Below are 20,038 nucleotides of genomic sequence, written 5' to 3' on the forward strand. Positions count from 1 at the left end.
CATCCATCCATCCATCCATCCATCCATCCATCCATCCATCCACTCATCCATATGTATATAATTCCTGCCTCCCTACCTGCTCTCATCCATCCATCTATCCACACGGGCACCCACCTATCCACTCATCCACCCCCCCATCTATTCTTCCATCCACCATTCACCCATCCTCCATCCTTAGTAAGGGTGCTGGTAAATGGTGGGGTTTCTCAAAACAAACACAAAAGGCAGTACTAGCTGAGACTCTGCATTCAGTGGAGAGGCGATGGGGGAAAGCGCTGGTCCAGGAAGCCTGGTTTTGATTCCTAGTCTACCACTTACTATATTTCCCGAGAAGGTCCCCTTTCCTTTCTTGGCTTTGGTTTCTCCTGTCAAAATGCAATCACCCAAATTAGTCTTGTTGGGTGAGTCTCAGGTCTGCAAACTGAGGCAAGTGTCCAGAGTGCTTCACTGGGGGCCAGAGAGTCAGGTGGCCGTGTGGGCCCTTAGATCCATGCTCGGTCCAGAGTAGTGGCTCAGCACACAGTAGCTATGTCGTCATTGAGATTGTACTCTCAGGTCTGGGTTGACTATAGCCATCAGAAGCAAGGGTTGGAAACTTAACCCCAATGCATGTGTTAAGAGGTGAAATCTTTAAGAGGAGACTAAGTCAGGAGGGATCAACGCTGGCATTGCCAGAGCGGGTCCCGACCCATCCTGCTTTCTCTTCTCTCATTCCTGCTCCTCTTGTTCTTCCATTTTCTGCCACGGGACACTTCAACATGAAGGCTCTTGCCCGATGCAGGTCCCTTGATATTGGACCCGGCTTCTAGAACTGTAAGAATTTCATCTTTGTTCCCTGAGAGTTACTCAGTCTCAGGCATTTTGTGACAGCTCAATGTAGTTTAAAAACCCAGAACTAGAAGTTTGCTCACTGATAAGACACTTGCTATCTGATTCCCCGAGCCCAGTAAAGCAGGACACTATGGTGAGATGCGGGGGGAGGACAGGATCTCCACAAGCTCATGGGCCAGCTAGCCTGGCGGATGCCAGAGGAAGCAACAAAGGGTCTGTCTCAAGCAAGGTGAAAGGTGAGGCCTGACACAGGAGGCTGACCTCTGACCTCCACATGTGCACTACAATACCTGCATTCCTGCAGCATGCCCCGCCCCACAACTGATAACATAAAGAACCCAAAGTATTCTCTGGGCCAGGGCCTGGAGGAGTCTACTGGGATCAAAGAACCAGCAGCTATTGATGGCACTGTGGATCTTCTGGGCCCAGACTAGGCATTTCTGGCAAAGTTCTGGGGGCCGCTGGTGCTGATGCTGGCACTGGTATTGGGGGGGGGTGTCTGTGGGCCGTAGTGGGAACAGCAGGCTTAGAGATCTTTTCTAACAACCCAGAATTCTTATTGTCCTCACAAGCAGCAGCCTCCATGAGGGGGGACCTCCAAGCTCTGCTATCCGGTTGGGCAGTGACTGTACCACACAAACCCTCCTTAGCAACTAGGCAAGAGAAGGCAGTCTCCACAGTCCACGTGTGACCAGAGGAAGCCCCAGCTCCCCGCTTTTCAAGGGTCTCTAAACAAAATCTTGCAAACTCAGCATCTCCAAGAGAGGTACCAGGTATCGGACATCCAGAATCCCAGAGCTGAGGCAGCATGCCAGGACCCTCTCTTCTCCACGGCCACATCTGTCTGCTTGCCAGCGGCCTTCTCCAGGCTCTCTCTGCTGCTTAGGTGAGATTGTGGGCACCATACTGGTCCAGCTCCCCAGCCTGGTCACCTAGCCTCTTGATGGCCCCGAGCCCACCCACATCTGTCACCTCACTGTCTGCCTGTCCTGGGATTCCTTGCCCATTCCTGCCCTTGAGCTGTTGTGCTTCATACCCCTCCTCTGAGTTTTCCAGGTGGCGTTGTGAGCAGGGTTTCACACAGCCCAGGTTGGCACTGACCTGATCCCCGCGAGTCTACCTCCCACCTTTTGTGAATAAGAGCATGTGCCAACATGCCCGGCATTAATCACTTTGCTGGGGAGCTCCTCATTAATTTGTCCCCCCTTTCCCACTGGTTAACAGAATAAGCACCCAAGGTTTGGGGACTAAAAGCTCAGATTAGGAAATAGACAATATCCATGAGTTGGCGGAAGATGGCAGACAGCAGCCATGGGGACAGAAGGTGCCTGAGAGGCAGTAGTGGTTGAACAGTGTGTCATTAAGATGTACCTGAGATGGAAAGTGTTTTATGTCAGAAAAAAAAAATTCTTCTTCAGATATCAAAATAAAGCCCTCGAGATGAGGTTGTCCTGACTAGGTGCTGTCCTTCCATGACAATAGAGGTAAGGTACCCAGAGGAGAGATAGTGAGAAGGCAAAGTCCTTGGGAAGGCCAGGTAGGGTTCGGGACCCAGGCCAAGGTGCTGAGAGCAAAGAGAAACTGAGAGAAACATGAAGGATCCTCCAGAGGAAGCGCCACCCAGATGTCTGTGGTTCAGATGCCTGGCTTCTCAGAGGGTACAGAGAAGTCAGGAGGCCAGCAACACTTTGTCATGGGATACCAATATAGGTAGAATCTGGCCTTGCTGCTCATCGAGTAACTCCGGAAGAGAAAATGGTTGAACGTGCCTGAACCGCCTTCCTCCACAAAGAGGGTGGCAGATCTATCTCCTGAACTTACAGGAATTTGCTAAGTGTCTGGCGCTGAGCTCGACCTACTGGAAGCTTCCGAGTAGCGAGGAAGTTGTTACCAAGAGGCACATAAGGAAGTGCAAAGTTACTTTTGTTGTCCACACTGAGAGGCCCAAATGTTTTCCCATGTGAGGTAGCTCAACTTCTTTGTTAGTCGAACTGGATTAGGTATCACTGTGAGACTGTCTCCGACAAACTTTAACTGGGGAGAGTAGACCAGCCCAGTGAGCATCCACCTTTCCCTGCTTCCTGACTGCAGCTGTCATGTGACCTTGTCGCATGCTCCTCCTACTATAGCCAGAATAGCTTTTGTCACAATGCCACTGATGGACTGCACCCTGAAACTATAAGCCAAAATAGTTAGGTCTCAAACCTGGGACAAATGGCTGAGGTGCCTATTTGATATATCAAAGTGTACCACCAGGTTCCCCCACCATCCCTCGGTCCCTGTCTGTTATGGGTACGGCCCTTTTATCTACCCTTTACTCTCCTCGTTCTCCCCTCCCCTCCCGTAGCCCAGTCAAGGTCATGTTCACTCCAGACTCTCCCAACGTCCCGGCCTCTGCTCTCTTTTATCTACAACAAATGCCTACCCCAGCACACCTAGGGCAGTCCTGTCCTTCCTTGTCTTTTCATTCAAAAATAATCCCTTCATTCCTTGAGCTGGTGGGTTTCTCAGAATGTCTTTATGTGGGTGGCAGTTTTGACTGCATGCGTATCTGTGTACCATATGTGTGCAGTGCCCAAGGAGGCCAGAGATGTGCTGGAATTCCTGGGACCGACATTCTAAGTGGTTGTGAGCCACCACATGGGTACTGAGAACTGAACCCAGGGCATCTGGAAGAACAGCTGGCACTCTTAACCACTAAGCCATCTCTCCAGCTCCAATACTCTATTTTAAACTAAAACACAGGGAAAAGCAGTCCCCCATAGTAATAACTTATGCAGTTGAGTTTCCCACAGCTGGGGAGACCCCAGGAGTCCAAACACCTGCAAAGCGATGGGTGAGCCTCACCCTGGGAAATCCCTTTCTTTGGTGTCTCTCCCACCAGGAGGGTACCCTTAGGTTGTTTCTGTTCAGGTTCTTTGCCATAGCAATAAGAATACAATGGATGGAAGAAATGCATATCGATAAGGAAGGCCATCCTTGTACCTCACAATAATGGCTCATGGGCCTTTGGGTGGCTTTCCAGGACCAGGAGAATCTGAACTGCAGGCTAGAGAACTCTAGAACGCCATAAGCCGGGTGTAATGGGCCATTCTGGAGAGTCTGAAGATCTCATCTACCGAAGGCTCCAACTTGGGAAAATGCAATTTTATTTGAAAAAAAAAAAAGCCCAAACTGAATGTCAAGAGGCTTTCTCAGCTTGAACTCAACTTCCTAGAAGTGACTTTCCGGGTTCAGGCAGTAGGTGTACGGAGGAGCTGACAGCTGTTTAGCAGCTGGGTAGCTTCAGGTAGCTGACACAAGTTAAAGTCATCCGAGAGGAGGGAACCTCATGAAGGAAATGCCTCCATAATATTGAGCTGTAGGGCATTTTCTTAGTGATTGGTGGGGTGATGCTACCCCTGGGCTGGTGGTCCTGGTTTCTACAAGAAAGCAAGCTGAGCAAGCCAGTAAGCAGCACCCCTCCATTGCCTCTGCACCAGCTCCTGCCTCCAGGTTCCTGGTCTGTGTGAGTTCCTGTTCTGACTTCCTTCAACGATGAATTACAATGTGGAAGTATAAGCAAAACAAACCCGTTCCTCCCCAGTTGGAGCACAGTGCCTCATCATGGCCAATCACAGTGCCTCATCATGGCCATAGAAACCCAACAGAAGGTGTGTGCACATTGCCCGAGGCTCATGGAAGCTTGCATTCAAGCGCTAGAAAGCTGAGAGCTCTAGGGGATTTGTGGCAGTTAGATCCCCTGGGAGAGGTTCTGAGAGACCACTGGCGGAGCCCTGACCGTGAAGCCTAAAATCCAACAGAGACCCAAAGAAAGGTGGAGAAAACCAAGACCACAGGACGTATGCCAAGGAAAGCTGGAATTCACAGTGACGTGTAACCAGCAGAGATCTCTGCTGCAGGTGAGAACGGGAGAGGTGCAGTTGCTGAAGCTCGCTGGAGCACAGTAGTTACCTGAGGAGGGACCACCGAGAGCTCTGGGATGTCACATATGGGGTGACAGGATATGTTCTTTGTCCTCTGGGCTTTGGTCCGGATTGGGCCCATTCTATCCTTTCTCTGCCCCCATTCCTTCCTTGGAATGGGAACACTTACTTTGTGCCTTTGTATATTGGGAGTATATAGCTTTTTATTTTCCTTCTGAGACAGGGTTTCTGTGTATCCCTAGCTGTCCTGGAACTCACTCCATGGACCAGGCTGGACTTGAACGCAGAGATTCAATGCCTCTGCTGGGATTAAAAGTGTGAGCCACCACCATAACTTATTGTGGTTTTTACAGAGATTTATAGTTAAAATCACCTTGAGCATCAGAAAGGACTCTGGGCTTTTGAGCACTGTCAGAACTGATAAAATGAACTAAATACACGGTGCATCATGAGACAGCCACAGATGTTGGCACCACAAGTAGAATGTCATCACTAAAAATTACGTGTGGGGTTATCACATTGAGGAGGGGCAGCATTGGGAGGAGTAATCGTCACTGCATAACCTCCGGGCATGTCTGTGAGGGTGTTTCCAGAAGGTTTAACAGAGGAAGGAAAGTCACCCCGAGTGGGCAGCCCATGGCTGCCAGCTTGGACTGAATAAAAAGAACAGACAGGGAGTCGGCATTGACTGTGGATGGAATGGAAGCTGCTACCTCAGTCTCCTGCTCCCATGTCTTCCCCACCGTGGTGGGCTGTGCCCTCAGACTGGGAGCCAAAATCAACCCCACCATGCGCCATCTGTAAGTTGCCTTTGTCAGGCGTTCTGTCTCCAGGGCAGGTGAGGGCTGAGTGGAAGGAGGTAAGGGCAGAGCCAGTGGGTGGACCAAGGACAGTAAGTCATGATACCCAGCCTGAAGAGTGCACAAAAGGGTCAGGGGAGGGTTGTGTGCAAAGACTCCAAGGTGCAAAGAGCATCAGACACCCAGGGAGCTACAAGGAGCCACAGCTGGTACAGGCCACCCTTGGGGCTGGGACGTGACTGTATTGACTGAAGAGGCACGAGAGAGGATGAGAAGCCCACCAGGGCTTCGGGGCCACATGGAATGTGCTGGAAGCCCTTGATGGGTATGAGGCAGGGAGACAAGGGTAGCCAGGCAGTCCTCTGGAATATCATTGAGATACAAGCGGAGGGAGTGGCTGGAGGAGACCCCAGCTGTCACCTAGGTGGCCTCAGGATGCTGAGTGGTGAGGAAGGGACAGACTTGAGGGTTATGAGGTAGAAATGAAATAAGCCCCATCAATATCACACAGTGCTCATCAAAAACACACTCGGGGGAACACAGGTGTGGTGTGGTCACTGGCCGCCCTGCACCCAGCTCACAAAGGCCGCAAATCCACTTACCGTCCTTGAGTGAGAAGCTCAGAAGGTCCTGTGGGGAAAGGAGACAGTTATCAGTGAAGTGCTGACAGCCCACCACCCAGTTCAATACCCACCGTCCTATATTACAGTGATGATCACAGCTGATGTTGAATTTTCATGGCGGAAACCATCACTATGCATTTAACGCTCAGAGTACTTAAAATGAGATCTCGCCTTTACAGACATTGAGACATTTAATTCTCAAATAACCTCCTGGGGCAGGTGACACAGGCTGAGTGTGCCCCATGTTCAAAGTACATACAACCAGAAGTGCTTTCAAGACTTCCAGTTGGGACAGGGGAGGCTAGAATATTTTTTTAAGGTTTTTAAAATTTTATTTTATGTGTATGGGTGTTTGATAGTGGTTGTGTGTTTCCCTTTTTTTGAGGTTTGCTAGTGGGAAGTTATCTGTTTTCTGTATTTTCTGGGTATGGTTAGCTTCCTTGTTAGTTTCCTTCTAGTGATATGCATGTCTGTGTACCACATGTGTGCAGTGTCCACGGGGCCCAGAAGAGGGTGTCAGGGCCTCTGGAGCTGGAGTTGTAGATGGTTGTGAGCTGCCACCCAGGGACCAGCGCACCTGAGTGATTGCTGAGGGGTCTCCTTTCAGGATGGGGTCCTGCAGTAGAGTCTGAGCAAAGATGTTGGCCCCTTCACCTCCCAGGCCGCTGGCGAAGGCGGTCATGGTTGGGAGGACGACTTCGGACAAATGCAGCCATTTCACCAGGTCCTTCACAAATTCTGTGCAGAAGGAGCTATAAAGAGATGTAGTTAGAGCCCAGCCCTCTGGGGAACATGGCCTGGAGGGGCCCATGGTGGATGGACAGGGCCACATAAGTCAGCCTGTGACAAGGGTCCAGAAGCACAGAGATGGTCCAGACAGAATCTCAGGCAATGCAGCTCTGTGCCTCAGAGTCCTTAACTCTTAACTGTAAAATGGGTTCAAGAGGCCAGTTTCACAGGGTAGAACACAGCAAGCAGAAAATGCCTGAGCGATGCTAGTCAGCATTGTAACTGACAGACAGGTGACCGGGAAGACAACAGAGAGAAGGTGAGAGTTGGACCATGACGTGCGGCCTTCTTGGGAAATCCTCAGAGTCCCCGCTTAACCTTTCGTATTTTCTAAGGCTGTAAAATGTGGGTGACATCGGGACCCACCCCAGGAATTAAATAAGAAGATAAAATGACAGGAGCAGTGTGTGGCATCTGCACACCTGCAGTAAATATTATCTCCTGTGATGGCCTCGTGATAGATAAGACACTTCCCCCTGGGTCATCCCGGGAGAGGCAGGTGGCGGGTGTGGACAGGATGTTTCCAGGAATATGAGTAAGTAGCTGACTAGAGCAGTCAATGTAAAAGAGGAATGGCTAACGGCCAAGGGAGTAGTCTAGCTTGCCGCCCGCCCAGGAAGGCTTGGGCCCAAAGAACTATCTTGTCACAGGAGCACAAGTTTAAAGAGCAGAGCCACTGGCGCTGCCCCCAGCTGTGTGATCCTGGCATCAGTTACTCCATCCCTCTATGCCTCAGAGTTTTAATATACAAAATAGTTGTGACAACGAGAAAACCTAGTTCACAGGGTCGCTGGAAAGATCAACAGAATTGGTTATCTGTCCACATGTGGGGCACTACCGACCGACATAGTTCTACAATGGCTGCTCTAGTTCCGCTTGCCGTTCGTTGCTGTGATAAAATATCCCGATGAAAAGCAGCTTCGGGAAGAGAAGGTTTATCTGGCTTGTGATTCCAGGTTACAGTCCATCATGGTGCGGATGTCAAGACAGGAACTTAAAACATCGCATATATGGTCATAAACAGAGATGGACCAAGTCCATGAATCCTTCCTGTTCGCTGCTCTCAGCTAGCTCTCTCCTCTCACACCATTCAGGACCCCCTGCAGAGGGAATGTGCTGCCCACAGTGGACTGGCCTCTTCCTACAGCAATGAACCATGAGACAGTCCTCCACAGACAGCCGTAAGCCACCAACATCTAGACAGTTCTTCATGAAGACTTTTCTAGGTGATTCTAGGCATTGTCATGTTGACAGAACTAAACAGCACAACCGTCGAGTGGATGTGTGTGTGTGTGTGTGTGTGTGTGTGTGCGCGTGCGTGTGCGTCTGTTGCCACACAGCAAGTGAACAAGTTCAGTTGTTTGTCAGATGGGCAGGGCCTTGGTAAACAGGGCCTTAGCAATTACTGTGACTTTGGTTGATAGGGCTGACGTACACAGAAATAAGGCAATGACGGGCTGGGAGTTTAGCTCAGTGGTGAAGGGCAAGCAGTGTGCACCAGGCCTCAGGTTCCATCCCCGGCACCGTCAAAAATAAAATAAGACAGCAAGAGCAAAGGCAGCGACGCTCGTCACACAGCTAAGTCTGCCTGCGCTGTCTTTCCATACAGAGACTTGAATTCCTACCAGAGCCCCAGGAGGTCAGGAAGGTCTTGAGTGTCAACCTCTGTCCCCCCAGATATGGCAACCTAGATCCAGACATGTCTCAGACATTCATCTTGTACCCCCACTGCTGTGCTTACCTGCCATGGAGCCAGCCCCTCTCTAGCAACTCTGTCACCTAGGGTCATCATGTGCTGGTCACTCCCTTTCTTACAGGTAGGGCACCTGGCTTTGGGGTTCAAGCTCACCAGGGTCCCAAAGGGGAACACAGGCAAGGCTTCCTTATTCTTTCTCTAAAGTTCTTCCCCTCATGAAATACAAACTATAACATTCAGGAATCTGCCCCCAGCCTGCTTTTATGAATAAAGTTTTATTGACACACAGCCATGCTCATGTAGTCACTTTGGGGCTACAAACAGGCTACAAGACTGAGGTTGAATGACTGACACAGCCACAGCCTGAGAAGCAAAAATACCTGAGCCTTGGCAAAAGGAGTTTTGCAGAACTTTGTATACTCAACCAATTTTGACTTTTTTTGAGATGTGGCCTCAGCATATAGCCCAGGTTGGCCTTGAACACGTGATTTCTCCTGCCCAAGAGAATGCAGCAGGATAGAGGTGTGAGCCTGGAGCTGCTGCACCTGTCTCTATACTGCTTCTTTGGTTTTATTTTGGTCTTTTTTCTTTCATTTATCTTTCTTTTCCTGTGGTGCAGGGACTGCGCTGCATGCATTCTGGGCAGGCACTCCACTGCTGCGCTTCCTCCCTGCCCGCTTGGCTCTATATTGTGAATAAATTGAATCAATTGTAAGGAGCAGCATCTGGGATGCTCAGAGGACAGATAAGAAATAAATATTCAAGACGTTTGCTTTGATGTCTCAGGAGGACAAAAAAAACCGGCCACTGAATGTTTTCTCAAGATAACGGGGAGCCCAGCAGTCTGTCTGGGCTTCAGAAAGGCAGAGAGTTCAAAAAAATGTGCTCTGCCTTAAAATTCAGAGGAGCAGCAACTTGGCACACAGCATGGGAAACAGTGGGGAACTGGGGAGCCCAGGGAGAATGCTGGGGGTCATGGGAACAGAATTCTTCCCCTAGTGTCCTTTCAACAGTAGCCAGGACAGGCCTGCAGTTGGGGTAATCAAGACCTCCTTTTGGGGGATCCTTTGTTGGTGGTGGTGGCAGTGGTGGGGAAGTGGGGGTGGTAGTGGAAGTGGTGGTGGTGATGATGATGGCAGTGGTGGAGGTGGAGGTGATGGTGGAGGTGGTGGGGGAGGTGGTGGTGCTGGTGAAGGGGGTGGTGGTGGGGGAGGTGGTGGTGGAGGTGGCTCAGTTTAGGGGAGCTTTTGGGAAGATGGCGGCTTCCCAGGTTTGGTACAAGCAAGGGACGGAGTAGATGTTGAGCTGAACTCTTGTAGGAGACAGACGTGGGCCTGCCTGGTGAGGTAGTGTGAATGAGATGTCCCTTAGAAGTCTCAGGAACCTGAATACCTGGTCCCCAGTTGGTGGCTCCTGAGGAAGAACTGGGAGGTGTGGCTCACCAGGGATGAGCTTTGAGGGGCTCTCTGCCTCCTGCTTTGAGAGGTGAGCTATCCACTCTTCCTGCCGCCATGCCTTTGCTCTGCCAGCGTGGACTCTAACCCTCTTAAACCATAGGAGCAATCAAACGCTCTCCTTCACAGGTGGCCTTGGTCGTGATGCTCCTGTCGCAGGAAGAGGAAAGCGACTAAGATGCCGGGGAGCAGCGTATCCAGATGTTTCTCGCTGCCACATGGAGGCTATGGCAATGGCAACGACATCATCAGCATCATTTGAAACAGGGTCTCGTGTAGCCCAGGCTGGCTTCAAATTTACTTTGTGGGGGAGGATGATGCTGAGCTCCTGATCTTCCTGCCTTTACATCACAGGTGCTGGTACAGCCATCCTGTGTCCCCACGCCCAGTTTGATGCAGGGCTGTAACTCTGAGCCAGGTTCTTCAGAGGCCATCTGTGCACATCCCCTGCCCTGCTGCCCCCTGTGACATCAATGCAGTGCCAGTTGTTTCTCCGATGATGGCAAAAGCTGACACTCTCCTCCCCGTCCCCACCCCAAGGCTGAAGTTTGGCCATGTGACTGGATCTTACCAATGACACAAAAGGAAGCCTTGGGGAAGGGGTGGAGTAGAAGGGGTCAAGGGAGATTAGGAAAGACTGTCTGTCTTTCCTCCGGCCTTGGGCCTGGTCCTGTGAAGACTTGATCTAAAGAACGGAAGCAGCTATTTTGTGATCAGGAATCTTATAAATTAGCAAGTGCCTCTGGGGCAGCCATCAACTGGGAATTATCTACCTTTGATTTGTTTGTTTGTTTTTAGCACATAAAGAAATCTACCACTTATTCTTTTAGCTCTGTTTTAGAACTCGTACCCAAAAGTTCCCCGGCTGCAGGAAGAGGTTCCGCTGTTATCCTCACACTTCCAGGAAACCAGTGTTGTGGGATGTTTGCACACTGTGTGAAGATGTATCTGCTGTGATTGATGTAATAAAGAGCCAAATGGCCAATAGCTAGACAGAAGGAACATAGGTGGGACTTCTGGGGACAGAGAGGACTCTGGGAAGAACAAAGGCAGAGTTGGCCTTTGATAGCGAGGAAACAGGAGGTGCAAGATGAAACACGGTAAAAAGTCACGATGGGTTAAGTTATAAGAGCTCATAGGACAAGCCTAAGCCAAGGCCGTGCTTTCATAATTAATAAGTCTCTGTGTAGTTTGGGAGCTGGCTGGTGGGACAGAAAAAGACTGCTATAAACTAGGGCAAAGGGAGTAAGGTGCAGAGTTGGTGAATGTACTGAGTACCTACTGTGTGCTAGGCACTGTGGTGTTGATCCTACAGATGCAGACTGAGCACCTACTGTGTGCTAGGCACTGTGGTGTTGATCCTACAGATGCAGACTGAGCACCTACTGTGTGCTAGGCACTGTGGTGTTGATCCTACAGATGCAGACTGAGCACCTACTGTGTGCTAGGCACTGTGGTGTTGATCCTACAGATGCAGACTGAGCACCTACTGTGTGCTAGGCACTGTGGTGTTGATCCTACGGATGCAGACTGAGCACCTACTGTGTGCTAGGCACTGTGGTGGTAATCCAGACTGCTGGTCCCCTCCCCACCTGCTTAGGCCACCCTCCCAAAGTTACAGGATGTGACGAGAGCTGAGCGTGAATCTGTGGAAGGTCCCTGTGCTTCCAAATCCAGCAGTTGCTGTCAATTTTTCTCAGGGACTTCACTAAGGGCCAGGGCTTCACTGAACTATGGGAAGGTCCTGGGGTTGAAAGGTGACCTTCCAAGGAGCTCAGGGTGCAGGGGTAGTGAGTCTGGGACACAATCTACCGAGAGGACTGGGGAAAGCAGCTGGTGCCCTATGCAGAACAGTGACCCTGACTGCCCTGACCGGGTGACGGCAGTTTGGGGAAGGCCACTCAGAGGCCACCCCAGGCTGGCAGGCAGTATAGTCAGGAGGTCATTGAGGGTTTGGGGGAACGTCAGGTGGTGTGGTCCCTTCCACAGAGACATCTCTCGCATCTAGGCTCTTTCCTTCCTCAGGGTCAGTCTGTTAGCTCCTGCTTCTCCCTCCCCCTAACTTAAGCAGGCTCTCATGTCTGCTCTGCCCTGCAGACAGACTCTACTGTGAACCCCCTCCATGCCACTTTCAACCTCCAAAACTCTGCCCCAACCCCCATCCTTGTAACCTTGCAGGCTCCTAACCATCTCATTCCACTGCTGCCAAATGCACGACTGAAGCCCACACCTGGTAGGCAGCAGCAGTGACAGACATCAAATACAAACATGGCCCCTTCTCATCTCTGCTTGCCACCGTCATATCTATGGGGTGGGGGAGTCTCCCGGGACTAAGCACCAGGAGGGATCAGGAGCCAGGTCTCGTGCTCTTCAGTTTCACCTGCAAGGCTGGCACTACGCCCAGCACATGGTAAGTGCACAATAAACACACATAAAGGATGAATAAATCACTTGTCTTCTGTAGACAGTGACCGGCTTGAGGGGAGGAATGGATCTGTCTGATTTATCATATACACAAGGCCTTTTGTGAACTGAAAATTGTGCCTGGTGTCCAGTCGGAGCTCAAAAGATACTTGGGAACAGCATCCATGAGAGATAACTGGACAAGGGGCATCTCATCCCCCTTTGGCCAACTAACCTTGGCAGCTAACTGCCTCTTGAGATGCCCCTCCCTGAAAGGGCCTTCCCTCTGACAGACTTAAAAGCTCACCTCTGCTCGGGCTCTGGAAACAGCTCTGACAAAGAGATGCTACAGAGGGCAGCATAGGCAAAGCGGTTGGCTTCGGTCAGCTCTCGGCCCAGGGGCTGCTGAGACTCCCCTTCTGCAGCTGGCTCTGCTGCCAGAGGCTGCTTCGGGTGTGGCCTGATCCATGTGGCCATTCCCAGCCCTGCAAGACAGAATCCCAGTGAGAAGCTTCCAGGGGAAGGCAGAGATTACTAGAGGGGGACACAAAAGTCACCCAGCATAAACTTTGGTGGTGCTTGAGGGTCCTCCAGCATGAGGGAGGTCAAGGCAGGAGGACTGCGAGTTCCCAGTCAGCCTAGGCTACGCAGCAAGACCACAGAACATCAACCATAAAAGAAGGGACTGACGTATTAGTGTCACTAAAATGATGGCTTTTTGTTCAGTACCTTGGTTTGAGATGGGTCTCTGCAGCCTAGGCTGGCCTTAAACTTGCTACGTGGCTGAAGATGACCTTGAACTCACTCTCTACCTCTGCATCCCACGCTGGGATTACAAGAGGGGCTCTATTCACATACAGTCCAGGGAATGGGGACAGGGTGCACATCTTTAATTCCAGCATTTGGAAGACAGAGGCAGGCGGATCTTTGTGAGTTCGAGGCCAGCCTGGTCTACAGAGAGAGTCCATGACAGCCAGGACTACATAGTGAAACCCTGACTCAGAAAAGGGGTGGGGGTGGATAAACACTGTACTAGTAACATGAGAGATGGAGGCATACCAAAACAAAGCTGGAGTTAGCAAAGACAAGGACTGGGATGAGACCTGAAGAACAAACAAGAAAAATCAGATGGGGTGGGTGGGCCAGAGGGCATGTCCTATGCAGAGGGCACAGTGTGTGGCAGGCCTCAAGGCAAAAGAGAGACAGGATTTCATAGACTCAAAGAGATTCTCCAGGGAAGCCAGGACTCTGCCGGTAGTTGGGTATGGAGGATGGTCTAACTGATGAGACACTGAGGGGAGCTGTCACAGGGACCATGCAGGGCCCAATGGTCCAGGGAAGGCTTTTCTCATGTTTAAAGCCAGTGGAGTGGGTGAGGGAACACAGGTCCTTCCAAGTATTAATTCTTTTACATTCAACATGATTTTGAAACACAAGTCAAAAGAATTCCATCAGGAGCACGCAGAGAAGCCTAAAGGTCTTTCCTTAGGGCCCAAGCCAATTAGAATCATCCATGCCCACTACAAACTAACCAGCTATTGATTTAAGAAGCAAGTACTGGCACTTAGCAGGTGCCAGACATCAGGGTGTCTGGTGGGGACATAGGGGTGACTGTGCCAAGACAGACAGACAATGGTTCCCCTCATGGGGACTCTAGGCTAGAGAGAGACTTTAGATAATGCCAAGGACCTGCAGCAAAGGAAACCTCTGGGGACCTTACCCAATTCTGGAGAGCCAACGTGGGCGTCCCTTTCTCAGGAGAGGCTGTTCGACTTCAGAGGGTTCCTCAAGGAAATATGCAAATTGCTCTAGAGACCAAACCAGAAAAACCAGCCACAGGTCCAGAGGGTGTGGAGCCTGGAACCGGTGGGAGAAGGAGCAGTTAGTTTAGGCTGTGCTCTTGACTCACTCAGACGCCTGTCCCAGCACGGCAGCACGCAGCCCTCACCTAGTGGTCCCTCTCCCTCAGAGTGCCAGGTGCCGCTCAGACTATCTCATGGATGTCCTTGTGCCTTGGGCTGTGACTACACCTGTTCCCTGGGTTAGCCTGGCCACCACAGGCAGGAGTTATCTCTCTGCATTGCAGCTCGCTGGGTCCATGAAGCATCCAGCAGGGCAGCTGCTCAGAAAACACCGATTCGTGAACAAGTTAAAGAGCTGAGTTTAGATGGGAAACTTCTCACACCCCAACTGGACATCAGATGGGAAAGGGAGAGGGGGTTAGTGTATGAAGTCACCCAGGGATGGTTCCCATCCAGGGCACCCTCACATGTCAAACAGTTTGAACTCCAGTCTGGCCATTGTTTGCAGCATGGCCTCACACATGCTAAGCAAGAGCTCTACCACCGAGCTAAACCTTCTCCTCCCCCTTTACATGCACACATGCACACACACACACACACACACGCACACACACACAAACATTATGAGATCGATTCCACTAAGGTGCTTAGGCTATCCTCAAACTTGACATCTTTTTTTTAAGATAGAGACTAACCATGTAGCTCTGACTGGCCTAAAATTCACTATGTAGATCAGGCTGGACCCAAACTTGCAGAGATCCACCTGCCTCTGCCTCCCAGGTCTCCTGACTGCTAAGATTACAGACATGAGTTACTATGCCTGGCCATTGGCCTTTGTTGGGAATCATTCCCTGTGTGTCTGGATGTCTGTACCTCTCCTTTGTCTGGTGATCTGTTTGTCTATCTTTTGGGCCTTCGTTGAAAGCAAGGCGTGTTCATCTTGAACTTTATCTTTTTCCTACTAAAACATCACCGTGTACCATGGTACTAGCATCTCCAATATGCTGGGGTCCTCTGCTGCAGCTGGGCTGAGCTGCCACCCTCTCCTGGGCTCTCATCGTGCCAAGCCTCAGCTTCTCTCGGTGACCCTTTTGATCTTGGGCCTTCAACTTCTGGCTGCACCTGCACCAGTGGCAGCATCTGGCCTCTCATGGTGCCAAGCCCAGCTGTTCTCCATGATCCCTTCATGCCTTCAAAACCAGTGCCCCCTGGGAGACTTTCACACAGGACACAGGACCATGTTCAGCTGCCAGCACAAGGTACAACCTCGGCCACCTCTGAACCACAGCTTCTGTACGGTGATTCTGAGAAAACATTTCCCAGATTTCACCTCAGTGATGCTGGTCTCTTCTTAGTCACCGATAATTTCTCAACTCCAGCTGACCAGCATCAATTAGCCCAGCAAAGCAAAGGTTTCACTTTAGTGGCTCTGGTCTCTTGTTAATCACAGCTGATTTTTCAGCTCCAGCTGACCAGAACCACAGATTCTTCTTTCAAAATATGCAATGGCTCCGATCTAGTCTGTAAGGGACCCTCAGACTTCCCTCTGGAATCAGAAGCCGGGCCTTCATTGTCTACATTTTCCCCAGTACTGTTAGTTGTTGTGCTGTTTTGTTTGTGTTCTGCCAAAATAAGCTTGCCTGGAGATCAGAGGGCGGAGCTAGCCACGAGTTAACCATAGAAGTCTGGAGATCTGTACAGAGAGGCGACAGGAAGTGACAACGTGGAGTGGAGACAGAAAGATCTCAGCCCTGGCTGTCAGAGGGTTCAGAGAGGTAACAGGTAACTGTGGCTGCTCCTTTGCTTCTCTGATCTTTCACCATTTACCCAGATATCTGACTCCTGGTTTTTAACTGATAAGATTAATTAGGATTACATTTCATATTTTCCAGGATCTCATAGAACAGTTAATCAAGGTTACAGCACTGGATGGCTTTTCTTTTCCAAAGTTTCAAAGTCCTTCCATAATCCTCCTCAAAACATGGCCAGGTCTGTCACAGCAATGTCCCACTCCTGGGACCGGTTTCTGTCTTAAGTCTTTCTGTTGATGGGATGAAACACCAGGACCAAAAGCAACTTGGAGAAGAAAGGGTTTGTTTTGCTCACAGTTCCATATCAGAGTTCATCATAGGATGTAGGTAGGCTGGAAACTCAAGCAGGGCAGGGGCCTAGAGGCAGGAAGTGATGGGGAGGTCATGGAGGGGAGATGCTTACCAGCTTGCTCAGCCTGCTTTCTTATAAAAACCTGGACCACAGGCCCATGAGTGTATGTACTCACTGTTGTGCTTTCCTGTCCCTTTAAGGGACAAGCCACGCCCATTCCCCTCCCCATCCGCTGAGGCAGGCTGATCTTCAGCTTCAGGCCTGAGCTCGCTTTCTTTTCCATCTTCCTCTAGGAGAGGTAGCTTCGCTTCTGCCTCTCTCTCCACTTTTCTGCTTCCCCCCTTCTCTGTCTCTGTCTCTGTCTCTGTCTCTGTCTCTTTCTCCTCTTCTCTCTCTCTCTCTCTCTCTCTCTCTCTCTCTCTCTCTCTTTCTCTGTCCCCCCCTTCACTCCTCCTCCTCCATAACCCCCTGAATAAACATTCAACCTCACCCTGCATGTCGTGTCTATCCATGTTTCTGTCTTCTGCCCGCCGGCCATGTGTCTCCCTGCCTGGAACCAGCCATTGCTCGGGGACCAGCAGCCGTCTCTGCCTGGGGCCCACTGTCTGCCGCCACATGGCCCGCCACCACCACCGCTCAGGCCACTGCTCTGGGACCAGCAGCCATTTCTGCCTGGGACTGGCTGCTCCCAGAGCCCGCTGTCTGCTGCCACATGGCCCGCCGCTCTGGGACCAGCAGCCATCTCTGCCTGGGGCCCGCTGCCTGCCACCACATGGCCTGCCGCCACCATTTGGGACCTACAGCATTTCTGCTGCCTACTGCCGCTGGGGATCTTGCAGCATTTTTAAAAAGAACAACACTCACAATGGGCTGGCCCCTCCCCCATCAATCAGTGATTAAGAAAACGCTCTACAGGCTTGCCTACAGCCTGATGTTATGGAGACATTTTTCTCAACTGAGGCTCCCTCCTCTCAGATGACTCCAAACGAGTCAAGCTGACATAAAACTAGCCAACACACACAGCCAGCAAGGAATATTACTCTTTGCCTCTTTAAAAGCTAACTGAGTTTTTAAAAATACTTCGTCAGTGCACAAGAATTCCCTAAAACTGAGGAAATTTAAACTGAAACTAATCATGTGAAAACCATGCGGAGAGAAAACCATGTGGCAAGGGCATTTTCCAAAATCACTTCCAAAGGGTGAGCGGCCAGGGATGTGAATGTATTTCTACTGCTTTCTGCCGTGACCCCCTTTGAACTCTCTAGAAGGTGCCGTGGACGTGTGTGTGTGTGTGCTTGTATGTGTGTGTGTGTGCGCGCGCGTGTGTGTGTGTGTGCGTGTGTGTGTGTACATAGAAACAGCTATTGGAACATGTGACAGGGTGCTGGCCATGACCACTCCAAGGGGATGGAGACTGAATTCAGGGAGATTTCAATATTTTGTGTTTTGTCAATTTTTTAAAAGGTTTTTCTAGACAAGGTTTTTCTGTAGCTTTGGAACCTGTCCTGGAACTCGCTCTGTAGACCAGGTTGGCTGCGAACTCACAAAGATCTGCCTGCCTCTGCCTTCCGAGTGCTGGGATTAAAGGCGTGCACCATCACCGCCCAGCTGTGAATTCTTATAAGGAAGGGAGGACAGGTGCCGGGCAGACTCTGTGGTCTGTGTCCACATTTGCCACTGCACCCTTTCTCCTGCTGGGGCCCTGACACGCCCACCGCCATTTCTCATGGGGGTCACGGAAGAGCTTCCTCACTAGTCTCCCGTGTCACCCTGCCTTCACTTACCACCACTCGTCATATGTCACGAAGACAGAGCCATCCCAGGCCTTTACAAGGGTGGCAAAGCCATAGGCAATCTGGTCCCATGGTCCTACTACCCTCCCCATCTTTTTCTTTCTCCCTGGCTCTGCTGTTGTCACACCATCCTGCTGGTCCTGTCCTCCAGACACTGTGGGACCATGGCCTTTGCACTGTCTGTCCCTTCGCTGAAATGCTCTCTTCCCCAGATGACCACAGGGACAGCTAACCCCGCCACCGAAGACCCACAGTTGGGGGCCTCCAACCCCGACTTACTTGGTTCCCTTGGTCCGGGTCCCCATGTCCAAGTGGGGCCTTTTATACATAGCAATCATGCTAACAAAATCTGCTAAGATTCCCTGGGGCAGACTGCCACACCCCCTTTTGCATCACAGCAACCTTAGGAGGAAGACACTGCCCCTATCCCCACCCGACACAATGAAGCTAATGCTCACCAAAAGTGGAGGTCACATCACTGGCATGCGGCAGTCCCACCCTAGGTGCATGTGACTTCAGATCCCAAGTTCTGGCTGGGGATGGAGCTCAGTGACAGAGCATTTTGTCTAGCACACACTAGGGCTCCCAGCACTGAAAAATACAAGAAGATTAAACAAATAAATAAAAATAAAAAAAGAACCCAGAGTACTTTTTCCTCTGTCATTTTACTAAGTGGACTCAGCTGCCATGAGCTCCCCTGAATTATAGAGCTACCACGGGGTCATTGCCTTTGAAGCCACAGTCTGAGTCCTACCTTTGGGTGTGTCTGCCTTCCTAGCCAGGGAGACAGGGAGACAGCGGCTGAAGTCCAGGCCATCAGTGTGTCCCTGTCACTCCACTCCACTTCCCCATGTCCCCATGAGAGCTCCAGGCTTACTCCAACCCCATCACCCCAGCCTCAGATAACTCATCTGTCTTGATTTGTTTGCCCAAGATCAGTGGCTCTCAACCTGTGGGTCAAGATCCTTTGGGGTCGCATATCAGATATTTACATTACGATTCCTAGCAGTAGCAAAATTACAGTGATGAAATAGCAACAAAATGATTTTACGGTTGGGGGTAACCACAACACGAGGAACTGTATTAAAGCGTAGAGTATTAGGAAGGCTGAGATCCACTGCAAATCAAAATGACGTCTCTCCAGCTAGAAAGTGGCCCTTGGACTATGTTCCTTGAGGTACCCTGGATAGCATCTGGCAGAGACAGTGATGAATGAATGAATGAATGAATGAATGCCTCTCTCCACAGCTGAGAAATGAATTCCGTATGTCTTTGCAAAGGGTAAACCAGTTTTATATCTACAGGGTCCCCAGTTTTCTCAAAAGGTTCTTTCTGCCGGTGACTTTCATTACTTAACACCTAGCAAGCTGCCTCCGACCAGATCCTAGAAGTCGTGGGGCACCGAAAGTTCGTGTCCACCTGGGCTTAGCCTCTGACACACAGATTCCATGACTTGTGTGGCCTGGGCATTTGGATCGCAGAGCTGGGCTGGGCTAACATCTGATGAGTGAGGTGTTTATCACAAAAAGAGGCAGGGAGGTGGCGAGGCAGGACACTCTTGATGGGCACTCTGAGGTGTGCTTGGAGGCTAGAGCAGGCACAGGGGAAGGACCTCAGAGTCCGTGACACAAGAATTTTTCTCTTTACCCTAAGAAAACAGGGAGCCGGGCAGGTTTTAGGGAGAAGCACCCTGGCATAGGTCCAGCTGCCAGTGTGGGGAGGTCAAACAGAAAAGAGGCTGGATTCTACCTGCTGTACCAGGTTCAAGGAAGCCAGACCCCCACTCTGCAATCTTTGCTGTATAGCAGTATCCTCAGA

The 20,038-nt window shown here is 50.7% G+C and overlaps 1 protein-coding gene across 1 annotated transcript in view; it reads right to left on the reverse strand.

The window, feature by feature from the left end:
- The window catches only part of Tmco4 (transmembrane and coiled-coil domains 4), a 67,856-nt gene that overhangs the window by 45,381 nt on the left and 2,437 nt on the right, over positions 1–20,038 (reverse strand). The window contains exons 2-6 of the mRNA XM_005352953.3: positions 18,679–18,811; positions 14,243–14,379; positions 12,830–13,007; positions 6,758–6,932; positions 6,160–6,187 (exon numbers count right to left, since the gene is read on the reverse strand). Of these exons, the coding sequence (XP_005353010.1) occupies positions 6,160–6,187; positions 6,758–6,932; positions 12,830–12,999 (373 nt within the window). The 5' untranslated portion in view covers positions 13,000–13,007; positions 14,243–14,379; positions 18,679–18,811. The remainder of the gene's footprint in view (positions 1–6,159; positions 6,188–6,757; positions 6,933–12,829; positions 13,008–14,242; positions 14,380–18,678; positions 18,812–20,038) is intronic.

Source organism: Microtus ochrogaster, chromosome 10 (genome assembly GCF_000317375.1).
Source record: "Microtus ochrogaster isolate Prairie Vole_2 chromosome 10, MicOch1.0, whole genome shotgun sequence".
NCBI lineage: Eukaryota > Metazoa > Chordata > Mammalia > Rodentia > Cricetidae > Microtus > Microtus ochrogaster.